General features: G+C 42.0%; 1 protein-coding gene across 1 annotated transcript; it reads right to left on the bottom strand.

Moving 5' to 3' along the window:
* Positions 1–2,965: 2,965 nt before the first annotated feature.
* On the bottom strand, positions 2,966–10,999 carry KRT28 (keratin 28). The gene is given in 10 exon segments (XM_010842591.1): positions 2,966–3,301; positions 3,578–3,633; positions 4,239–4,456; positions 7,259–7,342; positions 7,344–7,370; positions 7,372–7,386; positions 7,564–7,725; positions 8,924–9,080; positions 9,892–9,974; positions 10,476–10,999. Coding segments are annotated over 10 exon segments (1,395 nt in total). The 5' UTR covers positions 10,926–10,999; the 3' UTR covers positions 2,966–3,158.
* Between the last annotated feature and the right edge of the window lie 7,944 nt (positions 11,000–18,943).

The following is an 18,943-nucleotide window of genomic DNA, read 5'->3' as shown; positions in this document are numbered from 1 at the left end:
GCCAACAAAGGTTCGTCTAGTCAAGGCTATGGTTTTTCCTGTGGTCATGTATGGATGTGAGAGTTGGACTGTGAAGAAGTCTGAGCGCCAAAGAATTGATGCTTTTGAACTGTGGTGTTGGAGAAGACTCTTGAGAGTCCCTTGGACTGCAAGGAGATCCAGCCTGTCCATTCTGAAGGAGATCAGCCCTGGGACTTCTTTGGAATGAATGATGCTAAAGCTGAAACTCCAGTACTTTGGCCACCTGATGCGAAGAGCTGACTCATTGGAAAAGACTCTGATGCTGGGAGGGGTTGGGGGCAGGAGGAAAAGGGGACGACAGAGGATGAGATGGCTGGATGGAATCGCTGACTCGATGGACGTGAGTCTCAGTGAACTCCGGGAGTTGGTGATGGGCAGGGAGGCCTGGCGTGCTGCGATTCATGGGGTTGCAAAGAGTCGGATACGACTGAGCGACTGATCTGATCTGATCTGATGCTGACATTGCTTCTCAGGTTGTGCTAGTGGTAAAGAACCTGCCTGCTAATGCAGGACACTTAAGAGATGCAGGTTCAATCCCTGGGTTGGGAAGATCCCCTAGAGGAGGGCATGCAATCCACTCCAGTATTCTTGCCTGGAAAATCCCATGGACAAGGGAGCCTGGCGGGCTACAGTCCATAGGATCACAAAGAGCCGGACATGACTGAGTGACTTACCACACCTAATGACATTAAATGGCCAAAAAATCCTACTCCAAAACTATGACGTCAAGCGTATGAATGCAGAAGGAAAAAACACTTATTTTAGTGCCTTTAGTGACACTTTTTCCGCTGATTTTTGAACATAGGACCCTACATTTTCATTTTGCACTGAGCCCTGCAAGTTATGCAGCTGGCCCTATACATTGTGCTGTGCGTGCTCAGTTGCTTAGTCATGTCTGACTCTGTGACCCCATGAACTGTTGCCCGCCCGTCTCCTTTGTCCATGGAATTTTCCAGTCAAGAATACTGGAGCGAGTTGCCATTTCTTCCTCCAGAGGAGCTCCCCATCCAGGGATTGAACCTGTGTCTTCTGCATCTCCTGCATTGGCAGGCAGAGTCTTTACCCTTGAGCCATCTGGGAAGCCCATACGTTGTAGCACTGGGAAATTATTTCCCCATCAATTTCTACTATTTGCTTCATTTAGTGACCTTTGGCTCAAGGTTTTATAAATATCCTTTTTGCCCCTTCTTTGAACTCCCATATAACTGTTGGGTTGTTTGGTAGAATTGCTACCCTCATTAAAGCTTCTCATTAAAATCAATCACAAATTTGAGAAATATGAAAGCTGTTCTTCCTTTGCAGAGTTTAAAATTTTTGGGGAATCTCTATCATACACTTTGATTGAGAAAGATAGAAAAATGTATTCATCAGCCTCATGAAATTTTAAGTTTTAGAAGAGCTGCACGTGGGTTAAATCTGGCCCACCATATGTTTCTGTACAGTCCATGAGCTAAGAATGGTTTTTTATGTTTAAATGGTTGAAAAAAAGTCCAGAGAGGGACAAATACTTTTTGACATGTCAAAATTATTGGCCATTCAAATTTCAGTGTCTATAACTAAAGTTTTATTGGAAGGTAGTCATGCTTATTTTCTTATCTATTGTTCATGGCTGCTTTCTACTTCAGTGAATGAGTTGAGTAGTCATTGAAAAAGAGAATTTATGGCCTGCAAAGCTTAAAATATTTACTATTTGGGCCAAATATTTTAAAGAAGAAGCTTGCCAACTTCTACTCTAGAAAAGACTCATTGGCATGAGATTCTTTGCCGTAGATCTTTCGAGATTATCCTGATTATGGGGAATGGTATCCTGATAAGTATCCAGATCTCCAAATGAGTTTAAGATAGGCTCAGAAGGCAATGGCACCCCACTCCAGTACTCTTGCCTGGAAAATCCCGTGGACCGAGGAGCCTGGTAGGCTGCAGTCCATGGGGTCGCTAAGAGTCGGACACAACTGAGTGACTTCACTTTCAGTTTTCACTTTCATGCACTGGAGAAGGAAATGGCAACCCACTGCAGTGTTCTTGCCTGGAGAATCCCCGGGATGGCAGAGCCTGGTGGGCTGCCGTCTATGGGGTCGCACAGAGTCAGACACGACTGAAGCGACTTAGCAGCAGCAGCAGCAGCAGCAGCATAGGTGAAACACGAGGAATGCGCCATCTAGAGGTGGAAGTTTTCAATCACAGGAGAATTTCTAAAATTTTCCAGATTGCTTCAGTTCAGTTTCAGTTTAGTCGCTGGCTTAGTTGTGTTTGCCTCTTTGCGACCCCATGGACTGCAGCACACCAGGCCTCCCTGTCCATTACCAGCTCCTGGAATTTACTCAAACTCATGTCCATTGAGTCGGTGATGCCATCCAACCATCTCATCCTCTGATGTCCCCTTCTCCCGCCTTCAATCTTTCCCAGCATCAGGGTCTTTTCCAATGAGTCATTTCTTTGCATCAAGTGGCCAAAGTATTGGAGTTTCAGCTTCAGCATCAGTCCTTCCAATGCATATTCAGGACTGATTTCCTTCCAGATTGCCTGCTCATGTAAAAATGATTTAAAGACTATGCCTGCTTCCCTAGTACCTCAGCATTAAGAGTCGACCTGCAATGCAGGAGACATGAGTTCGATCCCTGGATCAGGAAGATGCCCTGGAGAAGGAGATGGCAACCCACTCTGGTATTCTTGCCTGGAAAATCCCATGGGCAGAGGAGCCTGGCAGGTTATAGTCCAGTCCATGGGGTCGTAAGAGTTGGACGTGACTTAGTGACTCAACAACAACAACAAAGATTATGCCTAGTGAATGTTTAATATTTAAATGCCATGTGGTATTGACTATTATATAAAGCTAGGGTAAAAGGAAGTTAAAATATATTCCATAAATGTTTCCCTATGAATTAGACATGGAAAAAATAACTCAATTATTTATTTGTCATGAGTGAATGGACATAAGCGCACATCTACTTTTTTATTTATTTGAAAACAAACACCCAACTTTCTATAAAAAGGTAACTAAGACAACAGGATTATTTTTTTCTTGGTAAGTAACTAATCTTTAAGGGTAGAAAGTGTTTTTATTATCTCCTTGATATTTAGAATAATGAAGTTTTGCAGGATCTTTCCCCAAATGATTCTTTTCTCAAAAGTGACAACTAGAAGGGAACTCTTTGTTCTGTCTTGCCATTGGTCATTTTAGATGTCTTTTCTTCAATGGACTGAACCCTCGATGAAAGAACTTGACCACGTTGATCTATCTCTTCAACCACCGTCTTTACCAGTGTGGTTCTGGATAAATCTAGAAATAAAACATATGCAATACACATATTCAACTTAAAATATTACATGACAAAGAATTCCACTGTCGTAATATAATATGTCTGTTTTTGTTGAGGGAGTTAAGTACTGGTTTATAATAATTGTTTGGGATAGTTGTATCCACTCAACAGGATACTTTAAGCTCAGAGCACGTTAGTTAAAATTACTTAAATATAGACAGGCTGTTGCCATAGTGTATGATTGTCATTAATGTAAAAATATTTGCTGAAATAGAAGGAAAACTAGATTTTATTACCTTTAGATGAATTTCCTGGGCTTCCTGATCCAAAGCCCTTTGATTTAGAGCATGAGCTGTTAAAAAAAGATCCAGCTTATTCTGTAATATTTGTTCATCACTTCATAAATATTCATTGAGTCAAGGGATGAACATAAATGCAAGCAAACTTTGTAGGCCCAAAACAGATTTTTATTTTCTATAGAGGAAAATATTAAAAATTTTAGTTATCTAAATCTAACATTTAGATAATTAAATGTTATTTAAAGAGAGGATATAAAACAATCTTGTTTACATTTGATTTTTTTAAAACACAAGAATTAAAAACTTAAGGAAAAAGTATACATTTTACATATAGATCCTGGGGGGTTGTAAAGAGTACATTTATTTCAGGACAACAGTGATGTTAGGAATGAACTGAAAGGTGGATACAGCTTGAAACCCACAAGGATTAAAAGGATAACAAATGGAGACTTCTGCAGGGATGACTGGGATCACCCAGGGCAGATGAAGATGCGGCTGTGATGTACAAAGTATGGAAGAGGGGACAGTTGAGGCAAGAGATGGCCTTGCTTTTCTGCAATGGGAAGGAAGCGGGGAGGCTTGGAGGCATGGAAGGGAATGACTGTCTATGCTTGTGGCTTGAAATGGTAAAACTGAATTTTCTAATGGCATCACTTACTTTCTGTCTCCATCTATCAGGCGGCAGTAGGTCTCGATTTCTTTTTCCAGGTGGACCTTGATGTCCAGGAGCTGCTCATACTCCAGTTTCTGGCCCTCGGTCTCGGTCCTGACCTGGTGCAGCTGCTCCTCCAGGGCTCCGATCTGAGCCTGCATCTGGGCCAGCTGGGCACAGTAGTTGCCCTCCGTCTCCATCAAGGAGCACTCCAGGGAGTGTTTCTGAGGACATAAAAGATGTCACAACAAGGGATGGAGGAGGACCGCTTGGAGGACACGTGGACTAGTGTTTCTCAGCAAATGGCAGTACTGCTCCCTAGATGAGCTTTGGAAATCTGAGGCACTTGTCACAGTTAAACAGGAGATGGAGAGAAAGGGGAAGCGAGTGGCGTTTACTGGGTTGGGGGGCCAGGCCCGATGGATGTCCCTGGCACGAGATACCTGACCCATGGATTTCTGATTGTTCCAGCAGACATTCACATATTTGGATATGATTACATATAACAATCAATCTTTATATGAAAACATGTTTGGGGGGGTACCATACCTGTGGCGGATTCATTTTGATATTTGGCAAAACTAATACAATTTGTAAAGTTTAAAAATAAAATAAAATTTAAAAAAAAGAAATCAATCTTATTTTGAAATCTTTCAATTTTATTTTGAGATCGTATTGAGTTGCCTGTTGTTTTTCAATCTTATTCTGCTACTGTCTCCAAAGATCTACCCCACTGCTGTTCCAATGCTTTTTGTGCTGCTGTTTCTTTTTCTAATTCATCCTTGATTTTCTGTCATCAGTCAAAGGCCTTTTAATAAGCACTTGCGATTGTGTGAATGCCCTCACGCGGGTGGGATTTCAAGACAAGAGATATATTTCCTAATCCAGGACAGGTCATTATTTCAGTGCTACTCTTGTGAATATTATACCTCCTCATTTCCACTTGCATAGTCTGTAATTTGTCTTGTCATGTAATCTCTACTTTAATTAATATAATTTTCCTCTTTCTATTATCGTATCACATCCGGGTGGTTATTACGTCTCTTGATATTAGTTATTACCTCCCTGTACACTCCTATTTCCACTCTTTCATTTTCTCTGTATTCTTGTGTGGACCAACTCCCAATCTTATGTTGTTTAAAATGAAACTTATCCATGAAAAGAAGGTGTCAGCCTCAGTCTGTTTCATTACAGGGTAGTTGGGCCCAAGTGTTTACATATTAAATATATATTATTTTAAAACTTCTATTTTTCCTCTTGATTGCTGTTACGGCATGACACTGGTTTTAAAAGTCTTTTGTGTGTTGTTAAATACATTATCTCTTGACTCCATTTTTAGGATTATAAAGAGGGAGTTGCAAAAGATTCATTATTAAACAGGAGTCTCAGGGAGCTAAGAAGCACTGCCTTTGATAAACAGGCTGACCAGTACATCACATGGGTGGGTCTGGGCTCTCCAGGGAAAAGAAGTGGAAGGTGAACAGGTTGGTAATAGGACACTGAGGCGACAAGTGGCAGATATCAGGGAGGTGCGTGCTCAGGTGTTTAAAACTTGAATTTCCCTGATAGTGTTCTCATATGATACTCCTTGTCAGGATTGTTAATACTGTCCTAAATCAGACCAGACCATAAGCATCTCTATCTTACATCTTCCTACTGTAAAGGTTGGCTTGTAAATGAGGAGACAGGGAAGGATGAACTTAGAAGTTTGTACATCACAGGAAGCATGTGAAGCATTGAGATATCATATTTAGACAACTCCCAGCATGTTCACAGTTTGTGTTCCAAACTATAGAAATCATCTGACCACAAAGAATCTCAGGAATGGATTCTATTATTTGGTTATGTTGGAAGTTAAGATGGGCTTTTTTATGGATTATTTCATGAGCCCAAACTACAGGACTATTGGCTGCACGGAATCTAGCTACTTTCTAATATCATTACTTCTCTGTGAAAGTGCTTAAAATTCTGCTCTGGGAACTCAGGAATTTATTTCCTTCAGCGCAGCTCCAAAACGAGAGGGAGGATTTGTGTTCAGGAACACGGCAGCAGGATAGGTCCTCAGGTTCTAGTTGCAGGAAAGAAGGGAATGGGGAAGAGAGGAACGTTCCAGGGGCCCAAAGTAGAAGGGAGGAGGGTCTTGGGGACCAGCCAACAGTGGTGATGAAGGTGAAGGAGGAGAGGGGCACACTTGTTCAGATGGGGTTAGCGAGTGGTAAAGTTTCTAATCTAAATATGATATGGTAAGAAGGCCCTGGCCTTTTTTAGGGTGTCTACATCAAATCAGTCTTCCTATTGTTTTGAGTATCTTTTCCTTCTCTGCTTACTGTTCTCATTTGTATAATAGTGGCTATTTGTGTCAACCTGGTGTCCTCAGGGGGCATGAAACCTCTGATGAGGACAGGAACCCCTAGACCACCACATGTGCCAAAGTTCTCAAAACCAAGCCTTTTGAATGCTGCCAGCAGACACTGGAGAAGAGAAGCCGTTTTCCTCCTGGGCTATGTCCATGGAAATATTTGAAATAATTGGCAGTAAGTGCCAGAGAAGGCTGAATGCCAAGCCTTTTGGGGTGTGTTGGGTTGGGATGTCTCCCCTGGATGCCCTGAGGCTGAAGAGGCTAACAGTCCTCACATGGAATCAGATGTGTCCCCTTCTTTGCCTGGTGGGAAGCACAGTGTGGCCTTTAACAGGATTTCAGCAGTGTTAGGAGATGCTGGTGATACCAGCTCTGCTTTGCCTGACAGCCTGACACAAGCTTGCCACGTGTCAGGTGGACCAATGCCGCTGCTGTTTGCTTTGCATCCAGCTGAAGAAAGGACCGATTTCGGGAAGTGGGCACTGAGCAGGGGCGGGAAGGAAACTTCAGAGACCTCAGGGAGGAAGCAGTGCTGTCTGTCTCTGAGCGTCTCGGCGGGGTCTGTCCTCCTCTCTCCACTAAGTATTTGGAGGTGAAGTTGTAACCGGGGGACTGGGAAGAAGTTCAGTTAGACTTTTTAGCGTCACTGACCTGCGCTCTCACCTACCGTCGCCAGGAGGGACTGCAGCTCTATGTCCAGGGTCTGCACCATGCGCTTCATTTCTGTAAGCTCGCCCCGGGCAGAGGAGGTCCGCGCCCGCGTCGTCAGAGATCTGCTGCTTGCAGGCTGGCGCTCTGCAAGGCCCGGCGCCCAGGAGTTAGCGGGTCTGAGCTTGCCAGGGGTGGGTGGGTGCGTGGGAGGGGGCGGGTGGTCAGGGGGTGAGGGGTGGGGTGGAGGGATGCAGGGTGACGGGTGTTGGGGTAGGGTGTGGCGAGGGTGGCTACCGCCGGGCTGGGCTGGGCATCCCTCACCTTTTCGTTGAACCAGGCCTCGGCGTCCCTGCGGTTCTGCTCGGCCAGGTCTTCGTACTCGGCCCGCATGTTGTTCAGCAGAAGCGTGAGGTCCACGCCGGGCGCCGCGTTCATCTCCACGTTCACGTTGCCTCCGGCCACGCACTGCAGAGCCTTCACCTCCTGCGGGGAGACGTTGACTGTGGCCTGAGGGCGCTGTGTGCTCACCTGCGCTCTTGTTCCTTTTTTAGATGGTCTCAGTTTGTGACTTAAATTCGAATTGTCTAAGTTAAGGCACGAATTATTTTTTTTTTTTAAGTTGACTTATTCGATCAGTAGTCATGCCAATCATCTATTTACTTCGTTATTTGTTAAGACAGCCACAACCAACACCACAACATCCAGAGAGGTGTTTTATCGTTTTGAGTGAGAAGTGGGTACAAAGATCAGAGAGTTCTTAAATTATTTTTTCCTTTATTTAAAAAAAATTTTTTTTTATTATACTTGATTTACAATGTTGTGTTAGTTTCACCTGTACAGCAAAATGATCCATATATATGTATATCTATTCATTTTCATATTCTTTTCCATTATAGATAATGTTATTACAAGATACTGAATGTAGGGAATTCCCTGGCAGTCCAGTGGTTAGGACCCAGCTTCCATTGCAGAAGGCATGAGTTGGATCCCCCTGGTTGGGAAACTAAGAGCCCACATACCATGGGGTGCAGCAAAAAAAAAAAAAAAAAGATATTGAATATAGTTTCCTGTGCGGTGCAGTAGGATCTTGTTGTTTATGTTATGTATAGTAGTTTGCATCAAGCATATAATTCTCAGTTACATGTCAGTGAGAGTGCTTGTTGATGGGACTAGAGCAGTGGAAGAACAAGTAAAAGTCCCTGCCCTCTTGGAACTCTCACCTTAAGGACAGTAGCTCTCACTTGAGCACTTGTTATATGCCAGACATTGTTCTAAAGCAGTTTAGGGATATGAATGTCTCTAACTGGTAGGTACTATTATCAGACTTAATTTACAGATTGGGAAATGGAGGCACAGAGAGGTTAAACTATTTGCCCAAGATACTTAATACCTGAAAGGACTGAGATTTGAACATTCCTGGATTTGGACATGGTAGAGAAAAGTAATGTATTAATTTCCTAAGGTTAGGCTGTGACAGCCAGAAAATTGAAGGATACAGATCAAAGTGTTAACCCTGTATTATCTTGGGGGATGAGATTAGAAGGGCAGAGCGGGAGACATGGAATTCTTTGTTTTATATGCCTTGGCACTGTTTGAATTATTATAAGGAACATGAGTTACTATTGTCATTTAGTCTTCACCCCCAAGTATTTAAAATAACTAGAGCTAAATCTTCCCCTACCTCTTCATGATTCTTCTTGAGATAGGTCATCTCTTCACTCAGGGATTCATACTGCAGTTCCTGGTCAGTCCTGCAGAGCGTCAGTTCATCCAGGACTCGCCGTAACCCATTGATGTCAGCCTCTGTGTTTTGGTGAAGGGCGAGCTCATTTTCATACCTTGGGAGACATTCAGTGAATCTCAGCACCAAGTAGACTAGCTCAAGAGACCAAAAAATAAAATCTGCTTTACTCAACTGCTCAACTGCTTTTAAGTGAAAGTTAGAAATGAAATCAGGTCTCTAAATATTATAAATGTGTACAAAGAAAGTCCTCCTCCACTCCTCTCACACAATTCTGTGCAGAATAATCAGCATGAATATCTGGTCATGCAAATTCCAATAGCATATCCCAATTAAGTATAAATAGACCTTTTCAGAATTTTATTGAAGTTAAAAGTAAAAATTGTAAATTGGTCAATTAAAACAAATATTTACATTTACTTTGTACTTGACACTATTTTAGGCAGGCCTAGAAATACAGTGATATTTTGGCTCAAGAATGTCATAAATATGTAAAAATGTGAGTCTAGCTGATTGTAATCTTAAAACATGCTTTGTATTGCATTTTGTTGTAGCTTTGTTACATGTTACTTCCTTTAATCTCGTAGGTTATAGCTTGCTCTGTGTGTGCGTGCTAAGTCACTTCAGTTGTGTCCGACTCTACCCAACTCTATGGACTTTAGCCCACCAGGCTCCTCTGTCCAATGGGACTCTCCAGGCAAGAATTCCAGAGTGGGTTGTCATGCCCTTCTCCAGTCGGGATCAAACCTGTGTGTCTCATGTCTTCTGCACTGGCGGGCAGGGTCTTTACCACTAGCACCACCTGGGAAGCCCATAGCTTGTTCTACTTGGGGTGAAATTGAAATTTTATATAACACCTTAAGTGGACTAGAACCATGTTCTAGGTGTGATTATTTTATATATCCTACTTTAGCCGGAAATCGTCAGCAGCCAGTCTGGCATTATCAATCTGCAGAATGACATTAGCATTTGCCGTAGTGGAAGAGATGATCTGGAAGAAATCAGGAGAACACAACCAGTAAGTCTGCTCTAACAACCTATTATTTCAGGAAACAAACAAGCACACAAACAAAAAACATTGCACAATCAACCTTGGTATAAAAAAATCTCACTTCCTTATGTAATAACCAAGAAGGTTTAAAATTTTATTTTTAAAAATTACAAATATGGTTTTACTTTTTTCCATATAACTTTGACTGTAGTACTTCTTTATTAATGAATATATCTCAAAATAAGCAATAATGGAACTAGTAACATTTACGTTGCATAGACATTCATGAATCAAAGTGCCTGTTTTTAGCTAATAGGAAGAATTATGTTTCAAAATAGATAATAAATATGATATAAATGATACATAACAGTTCTGAAGCATTTCCTGTTCTACTTCTATGTCATTTGCTAGATCATTCTTAGTTTTAAATTTCTTAAATTTCTTTAAATTAAACTAAAAATTCTTAGTTAATTTTTAATAAACTAATTAATAAATTCTCACCTTATTCTTAAGATCTTCGATTGTTAAGTGATATCTGCTGTAGTCATGATCAAGTCCATGGCAAGATCCAGGACCATGTTTTTCATACCAACTCTTGATTTTTCTCTCTAGTTCAGCATTTGCCTCCTCCAGAGCTCGCACGTTATCCAGGTAGGATGCCAAGCGGTCATTAAGATTCTGCATGGTCACCTTCTCATTCCCAGAGAAGAGTCCCCCTTCACTTCCAGCAAAGCCAACACAGGTACCACTTCCTGGGATACCACCAGCATGGTCCCCACCAGGAAGACTGCCCAAGCCACCTCCCAAAGCATAGGAAAATCCACATCCAGCACCAGAGTTGCCATACACATTGCTACCTGCAAAGCCTGTGCCTCCACTGGATGGTCTGACAGATTCAGTTCCAGACTGTAGGCAAATATGCCTGGACCCGCTAGAGAATCGGAGAGACATGGCAGTATGAGAGATGGTCACCTTGTCTGTGGAGAGCCGTAACTTCAGAGGAGAACAGAATATTGTGTGCTGATGGCTTCTTTGGGCTTTTATACACATTGGGGGGTGTCTCTATTTGAGTTATACATGCCAAAAGGAAAAAAGGCATCATTCATATTAGCATGAAATTATGTATAATTGGGTGATTTTGGGGGCTAAATTAATGTCTACCATCCTGGGTTGTTGCTTCAGGATATTTGTTATCTTACATATAATAGGGTTCATTCTATATTAAGTTCATTATTTTAACTTATAATTTTGGGTGAGTAATCCTTTACTTTCATCTAGACCCTAAGACTATACCATTATTATTTGACACAGGTTATTATAAAGTTTTAAAAGTTAAGATTGTGATAGGGTACCATCAGCTACAGTAGGGTCTTAATTACCAGAGAGATATATTGATATAAAGAACCATTAGCTATAGAAACACATATTTTATCCCACCACAGCAAGAAACCTTGTGTTGTTTTTAAAAAATATATGATCCTACTAACTTCTCTTGTCTTACTGTGATGATTACATCTATTCGTTACCTTGAACAATAACCTAAATATTGACTGATTCCTTTATTTAAAATGTATAACTACTACATTTGTTAGTCAATACTAAGTGTAAAAATAAAGACTTGATGCTAAGTAAATGCAGAGATTGAAAAATGCATAGTTACAATCTTTGAGAAATGTATGGTCAGGATCAGATAGGGGCTGGATCATGTTTAGCTGTCTGTATTAAAGACTTTGAAATGAATCATAAGTAAAAAGCAGGGGGCAACACAATCAGGTTGAAATGAAAAATAAGGCCAGTTACAAGGCTAGGACAATGGTTCAGGTGGAAAGGATGAAGGTAGTAGGATGGAAAGAAGTTGAAAGGATATGGTCGTTGATTGAATTTGGAGAACAAGGAATAAGAATTAGGGATGGCTCTTAGGTAATTCGGAGAAGGCAATGGCAGCCCACTCCAGCACTCTTGCCTGGAAAATTCCATGGACGGAGGAGCCTGGTGGGCTGCAGTCCATGGGGTCGCTAGGAGTCAGACACAAAAACTGAGCGTCTTCACTTTTGCTTTTCACTTTCATGCATTGGAGAAGGAAATGGCAACCCACTCCAGTGTTCTTGCCTGGAGAATCCCAGGGACGGGGGAGCCTGGTGGGCTGACGTTTATGGGGTTGCACAGAGTCGGACATGACTGAAGCGACTTAGCAGCATCAGTAGCAGCAGCAGCTTAGGTAATTGCTTTCAGATGCTGGGAATCCTATAATACTGACTGAGATAGGAAACATAGGAGAAGGAAGATACTAGGGTTAGCTTTGGTCCAGCTGAGTTTTAGGAGTTGGTGGAATGTCTCATATGAAGATAGGAAGTGTGAATGTTTAGAATAAGTACCTGGAATGGGGAAAAATGCCTGACTAGCAACAAGTGAAGGGATTGTCAGGAAGAAATGAAGGACCAGCTCTCATTTGTAATGACATTTAAATGCATATTTGGAAGTTATCTTCATGTAGGAGGAGAGAAGATGATCGGCTGATGGGCATTTGGGGTTTGAAGACAGGCTCAGAAGAAAGAAAAAAATAGCAAAGAAGTTTCTGGTGTTCTTGAGAAAACAGTTGAGGTGATTGACCACAGTTTGTGCATGCTCAGTTGTGTCCCAACTCTTTTATGACCCCATGGACGTAGCCCACCAGGCTCCTCTGTCCTTGGGATTTTCCAGGCAAGAATATTGGAGTGGGTTGCCATTTCTTCCTCCAGGGGAATCTTCCTGACCCAGGGATCAAACCCCCATCTCCTGCATCTCCTGCATTGGCAGGTAGATTCTTTACTACTCAGCCACCTGGGAAGCCTGTGATTGACCATATGTAAAGAAGGAAGTAAGACTAGAGGAAGAGATACACTGAACAAAGACAAAGATTGAGTCATTGGGCACTTTTTTGAGGATATACAGCAGGTGGAGTGGGCAGGAGATTGACAGAGATGAAGGATGGTGGGTTAAAGTTGGACAGTGGAAGCCAGAGTTTAGAATTCTAATTGAGCTATAACCCCAGATCTTGATAAAGTTTAGTGAATAGCTATGGGGCCTGGACCCAACAATCGCTGGAATAAGAGGTTAGAAATGGACTGACACTGAAGTCTTGGAGTAGGAATTCAACTGGAGTGTTAGATGAGCCATCTATATAGCCAGGAAGTCTCCTATGATGGCAGGAGATGAAGAGAAGTGGATCGTGAACCAGGTGCCTCAAAAGAAGAATTTTAGCTTAAGAATGAAATGACAGGAAGCTGGATGTGGCATTGGGTATATAGAGAATATGGATTCTGCCTTGAAGTCTATATGTTAGATATGTGGAAGTGGAGTTGGGAGGGGATGAGGAGAGAGGTGGAAGGGAAATGGAGGAGAGGAGAGAGAAAGGAGAGGGTTGGGAGGTAGACGAAATGAATGATCAGTTTCCAATAGAAAAAGTTTCTGGGCGAATTCAGGAGAAAGACACATTAAGTGTAATATTATAAAAAGTCTTTTCAGTTGAACCCTTCTGCAAGGAAACCTGCAGAAAAGGTTTAGAGAGTTGTCAAAATGTGGATAAAAAGACTTTCCATCTCTTTGTGTTGACATACTAAAGGAGACTTGGCTCAGTACAATGCCCTGTAAATGAAAAGCTGTCAACGAAGGATAGCTTTATTGTTGTGGTTGTGTTATAAGCTGGTGTGGACAGTCTGGGGAGGTCAAGCTGAGATGGAAGCAGAGGTGGGCAAGAAATGACCTGAGAAGCCTCCTCTTGAGGCTTTGGTGGGCGAGTGGGGTGAAGGAAGAAGAGAGGACGGGAGAAGGAGGGACTTGGTTGGGATTGACTGGGTCCAGTTCTGTGGCAGAGAGAAGAATGAAGTTGCTTTGCCACTAAGACAGTTAGGACGTCTCCTGGAACTCTGTTAGTGCAAGCAGTCTGAAACCTAGTTAGCTGGTACTGAGGCTGGCATCAACATGGCCTTTAAATGCATTTTCTGGGCAAAGTTGTAGGATCTTTTTAGAGCTGCAGAGAGCTTGAGACATCATCAATTTCAGCCTTTTTATTTGACAGATGAGGCAAGTAAGGCCCAGAAATGTTAAACAATTTGCTCAGTGTCACCAGCTACCTGCCAAGTGAGGATGTGGCATATTTTTAGGTGACCTTGAGAGTCTTGTATTATGAGCATATTTCAGATATAAGTAATAACTCTACTGAATATCTGCTTTATATGTTGCCATCAATAATCTTAAAATGCTGTATGGGTTGTGAAATTAATCTTTTAATCAAGTTATTGAATGATTGAAATAACAAAGAATTAGGATATTAAAATATATAAAGCATTGTGACTCTCTTCAATGCTTGCGTGATCATTGAATTTGAATTCATGTCTCTCAGTCATGTCCAACTCTTTGCAACCTCATGAACTGTAACCTACCAGGCTCCTCTGTCCATGGAATTCTCCAGAGTACTGGAGTGGGTAGCCATTCCCTTCTCCAGGGGATCTACCTGACCCAGGGATCAAACATGGGTTTCTCACATTGCAGGCAGATTCTTTACCATCTGAGCCACCAGAGAACTGTAAGTAATAATAATTAGACAAATAATTGGTGTAACAGGCTTCCCTGATAGCTCAGTTGGTAAAGAATCCACCCGCAATGCGGGAGACCTAGGTTCAATCCCTGGGTTGGGAAGATCCCCTGGAGAAGGGAAAGGCTACCCACTCCATTAGTCTGGCCTGGAGAATTCCATGGACTGTATAGTCCATGGGGTCGCAAAGAGTCAGACACAACTGAGCGAATTTCACTTTCACTTTGGCATAACAGGTCCACATTCTGTATATGTAGAGAAAATATTTCCAAAGGAACATGTGTGACCAAAAAAGGGAAGATTTTGTTGTTGTTGTTAATGCATAAATTTAAATAAGCGGCTTCTCGGCATCACCTCTGGCGCTCCCACATCGTTAACTGCCCCTGCCCCTACCCTTCTATTTCCACCAGAGGGCAGTGCTCACCTGCAAATGTATGTTCTTGGGGCTGACTTCAACCTGGATCATACATGCCCTCCGCAGGAAATTATTAAACCCCTGAATCCGCCTGCTAATGCAGGAGACACAAGAGATGCAGGTTTGATCCCTGGGTTGGGAAGATACCCCTGGAGGAGGGCATAGCAACCCACTCCAGTATTCTTGCCTGGAAAATTCCATGGCCAGAGGAGCCTGGTAACCTGTAGTCCATGGAGCCGCAAAGAGCTGGACACGACTGAGCACACACACAGCACGACAGCAAGAACCTACCTCAACACTTACGTTTTCAAAGTCTAGAGCATGATGAATATAAAGACAAAATCCCCTTATGTTTATATCAAGCTTTACAAGTTCTGAAGGAATTTCTTGTCAATTATCATACTTGAGCTTTACGATGAATTTGGGAATTAGGGAGAGAGGTGTCCTTCCTCTGATTTAAAGATGAGGAAACTGAATAAAAGGACTGTGTTCAAGGATACAAACTGAGTGAATCAAGCCAGGATGAGCCTTGTAAACAATGCTGCTTTGAACGTGGCACGCACAAATAGCTCTTCAAGACCCTGATTTCAGTTCTTTTAGCTGCATACACAGAAGTGGAATTGCTGGTATTTTAAAAAAATATTTTGAGGAAGCATCCTACTGGTTTCTGCAGCAGCTAATCTATCTTACATTTCCACCAACAGGGCACACGTATTCCAATTTCTCCACATTCTTGCCAACATTTGCTACTTTTTTTTTTTTTTTTTTTGATAGTAGGTATCCTAATGCATGTGACCTGGTGTCTCACTATAGTTTTGGTTTGAGTTTCCCTAAATGATTTGGAGAAGGCAATGGCAACCCACTCCAGCACTCTTGCCTGGAAAATCCCATGGATGGAGGAACCTGGAAGGCTGCAGTCCCTGGGGTTGCTAGGAGTCAGACACAACTGAGCGACTTCACTTTCACTTTTCACTTTCATGCATTGGAGAGGGAAATGGTAACCCACTCCAGTGTTCTTGCCTGGAGAATCCCAGGGACGGCAGAGCCTGGTGGGCTGCTGTCTATGGGGTCGCACAGAGTTGGCCACGACTGAAGCGACTTAGCATTAGCAGCAGCAAATGATTAGTGAGGTCAAACATCTTTTCATGTGTGTATTGGCCATATCCCACTTCTTTTTATCTTTACAACAAGTTATTAATCTGTCAAAATGCATTTTAGTTCCATTCTTCTACTAATCTTTTTTTTTTAATTAAAAAAATATTTTTTTGGCTGTGCCACACAGCATGTGGGATCTTAGTTTGTGGGATCAAAAACTTAGGTTGTGGGATCAAAGCCCACAACCCCTGCATTGAAAGCGTGGAGTCTTAACCACCAGGGAAGTCCTCTGCTTTTAGTCTTCCCTTCAAATTTCTTACTTCACAAAACCTTACTGAGGCTCTATAGATCCACACAAAAAAATTTATAGAAACATAATTGGTTTACAGTTCAGTTCAGTTGCTTAGTTGTGTTCATCTCTTTGTGATCTCATGGACGCCAGGCTTCCCTGTCCATCACCAACTCCTGGAGCTTACTCAAACTCATGTTATTGAGTCAGTAATGCCATCCAACCACCTCATCTTCTGTTGTCCCCCTCTCCTCCTGCCTTCAGTCATTCCCAGCATCAGGGTCTTTTCAAATGAGTCAGTTCTTCACACCAGGTATTCTAAGTTGGTTTACAATGTTGTACAATTTCTGCTGTATAGCAAAGTGACTCACTTATACATATATACCCTTTTCATATTCTTTCCCACTGTGGTTTATCACAGGATATTGGATATCCTGTGCTATGTAATAGGGCTTCCCTGGTAGCTTAGATGGTAAAGCGTCTGCCTACAATGCGGGAGACCTGGGTTTGATCCCTGGGTCGGGAAGATCCCCTGGAGAAGGAAATGGCAACCCACTCAAGTACTCTTGCCTGGAAAATCCCATGGATGGAGAAGCCTGGTAGGCTACGGTCCATGGGGTCCCAAAGAGTTGGACACGACAGAGCAACTTCACTTGTAGCTCAGTGGGAGTCTCGCTGTGCTATGTAATATGACCTTGTTGCTTGTCCATCCTATGTAAATTAGTTTGTGTCTGCTAATCCCAAACTGCCAGTTCTCCACCCCCGCTGCCTCTCCCCCTTGGCAGCCACACGTCTGTTCTCTATATCTGTAAGCTTGTTTTTGTTTTGTAGGTATGTTCATTTTGTGTCATATTTTATATTCCACATATAAGTGATATCATATGGTATTTGTCTTTCTCTTTCTGACTCTACTTAGTTTGATAATCTGTAGGTCCATCTTTGTTGTTGCAAATGGCATTATTTTATTATTTTTAATGATTGAGTATTATTCCATTGTGTGGAATAGTGCCATAGAGCCACTGTGAACACAGGAGTGCAAGTATCTTTTTGAATTATAGTTTTGTCTAGGTATATGCCCAGGAGTGGGGTTGCTGGATCGTACGGCAACTCTATTTTTAGCTTTTTGAGGAAGCTCCATACTGTTTTCCATAGTGGCTGCACCAGTTTGCATTCCAACACATAGTAATAGATCAAAACTTTTAGTGAGAATTCCTCTTCTAAAGGGGTCATTGGCTTGGTCGTGGTTCAACTAACCTTCGAACCCATTTCTTTATACTTTTCTAGCATTTCTTCTTAGATAACTTATTCCGTATAGGAAAGATTAATTGAAAGCTTAAGTATGTGATTTTTTTTCTTTGCTAAAATCTTGGACAACACTATTTTCAGAATAGTGTTGTCCAAGATTTTAGCAAAGAAAAAAAATTTTCAGAATACTACCCAAATTGTTCTCTGAGATAATATCCAATGTTTATACCAATTCACAACAATTTCTTCACACAAACTGATGTTAGGCTGGAAAGACCTTTTAAATCAATGTTAGCATGTGGATGGTGTTTCTGTTTTTTTTTTTTTAAATAATTAATTAGTTAGTTTTATTTTTGGCTGCACTGGGTGTTCATTGCTGTGCTTAGGCTTTCTCTAGTTGTGACAATTGGGGGCTATTCTTTGCTGTGGGCAAAGGATTCTTACTGCAGTGTCTTCTCTTGTTTCAGCACGTGAACTCTAGGCACGAGGACTTCAGTAGTTGTGGCTCATAGGCTTTGTTGCTCTAAGACGTGTGGGATCTTCCCAGAACAGGGAATGAACCCAAGTCCTCTTCACTGGCAGGAGGATTCTTAACCACTGGACCACCAGAGAAGTCTCAGTGTTTGTATTTTTATCTAGAAACTAAGGAGCAAGATGACAACTCAAAGAATCCTTCTTCTTTTGGCATGTCTTTTTCTGTGGGACAACCTGGTTCAAAAAGTATCCTTCAAAAAAAAAAAAAATCCTTTGTACCTAGTTTCCAGACAGGTTTTATTTCTTTTGTGATTTGTTTCCCTGTGTCATCCAAGGACACAGCCTGGATAGTTTGCATCATGATCAGGCTGACCACAGCTGTAGCTTTCAGGGCTGGTCAACTATCTCAGATCTTTGGGGTGATCATCTGGTCCTTCCCACTTACTTTCACAAACTTCTTGCTATATTTTATCAGACTTCACATTCCCAGAACTGGATTAATCATAACCCTTTGTGACACTGGAATTTAGTTTTGCAGCCCTAGGACAGCAACCTGACCTGGTCCTCTACCTCTTGGTAGACGATGTTAGTGATCACCTACTCTAATGACTTATTGTGATGCTCTTGTCCATCTTTGGAGAAACTCAGTTATTTAGCCAACGAGCATATTTCTTTGAAAATGAACATAATACTCTTTCTTCAGTACAGGGGGCATTTTTTAAGGGCTTTATTAACTTCCTTGGTGACTCAGATGGTAAAGAATCAGCCTGCAATGCAGGAGACTTAGGTTCAATTCCCAGGTTGGGAAGATCCCCTAGAGGAGGACATGGCAACTCACTCCACTATTCTTGCCTGGAGAATCCCCATAGACAGAGGAG

Source organism: Bison bison, unplaced genomic scaffold (assembly GCF_000754665.1).
Source record: "Bison bison bison isolate TAMUID 2011002044 unplaced genomic scaffold, Bison_UMD1.0 scf7180017864180, whole genome shotgun sequence".
NCBI lineage: Eukaryota > Metazoa > Chordata > Mammalia > Artiodactyla > Bovidae > Bison > Bison bison.
Note: the sequence above shows the minus strand (reverse complement) of the source record. Positions and strands in the feature narration are given on the sequence as shown.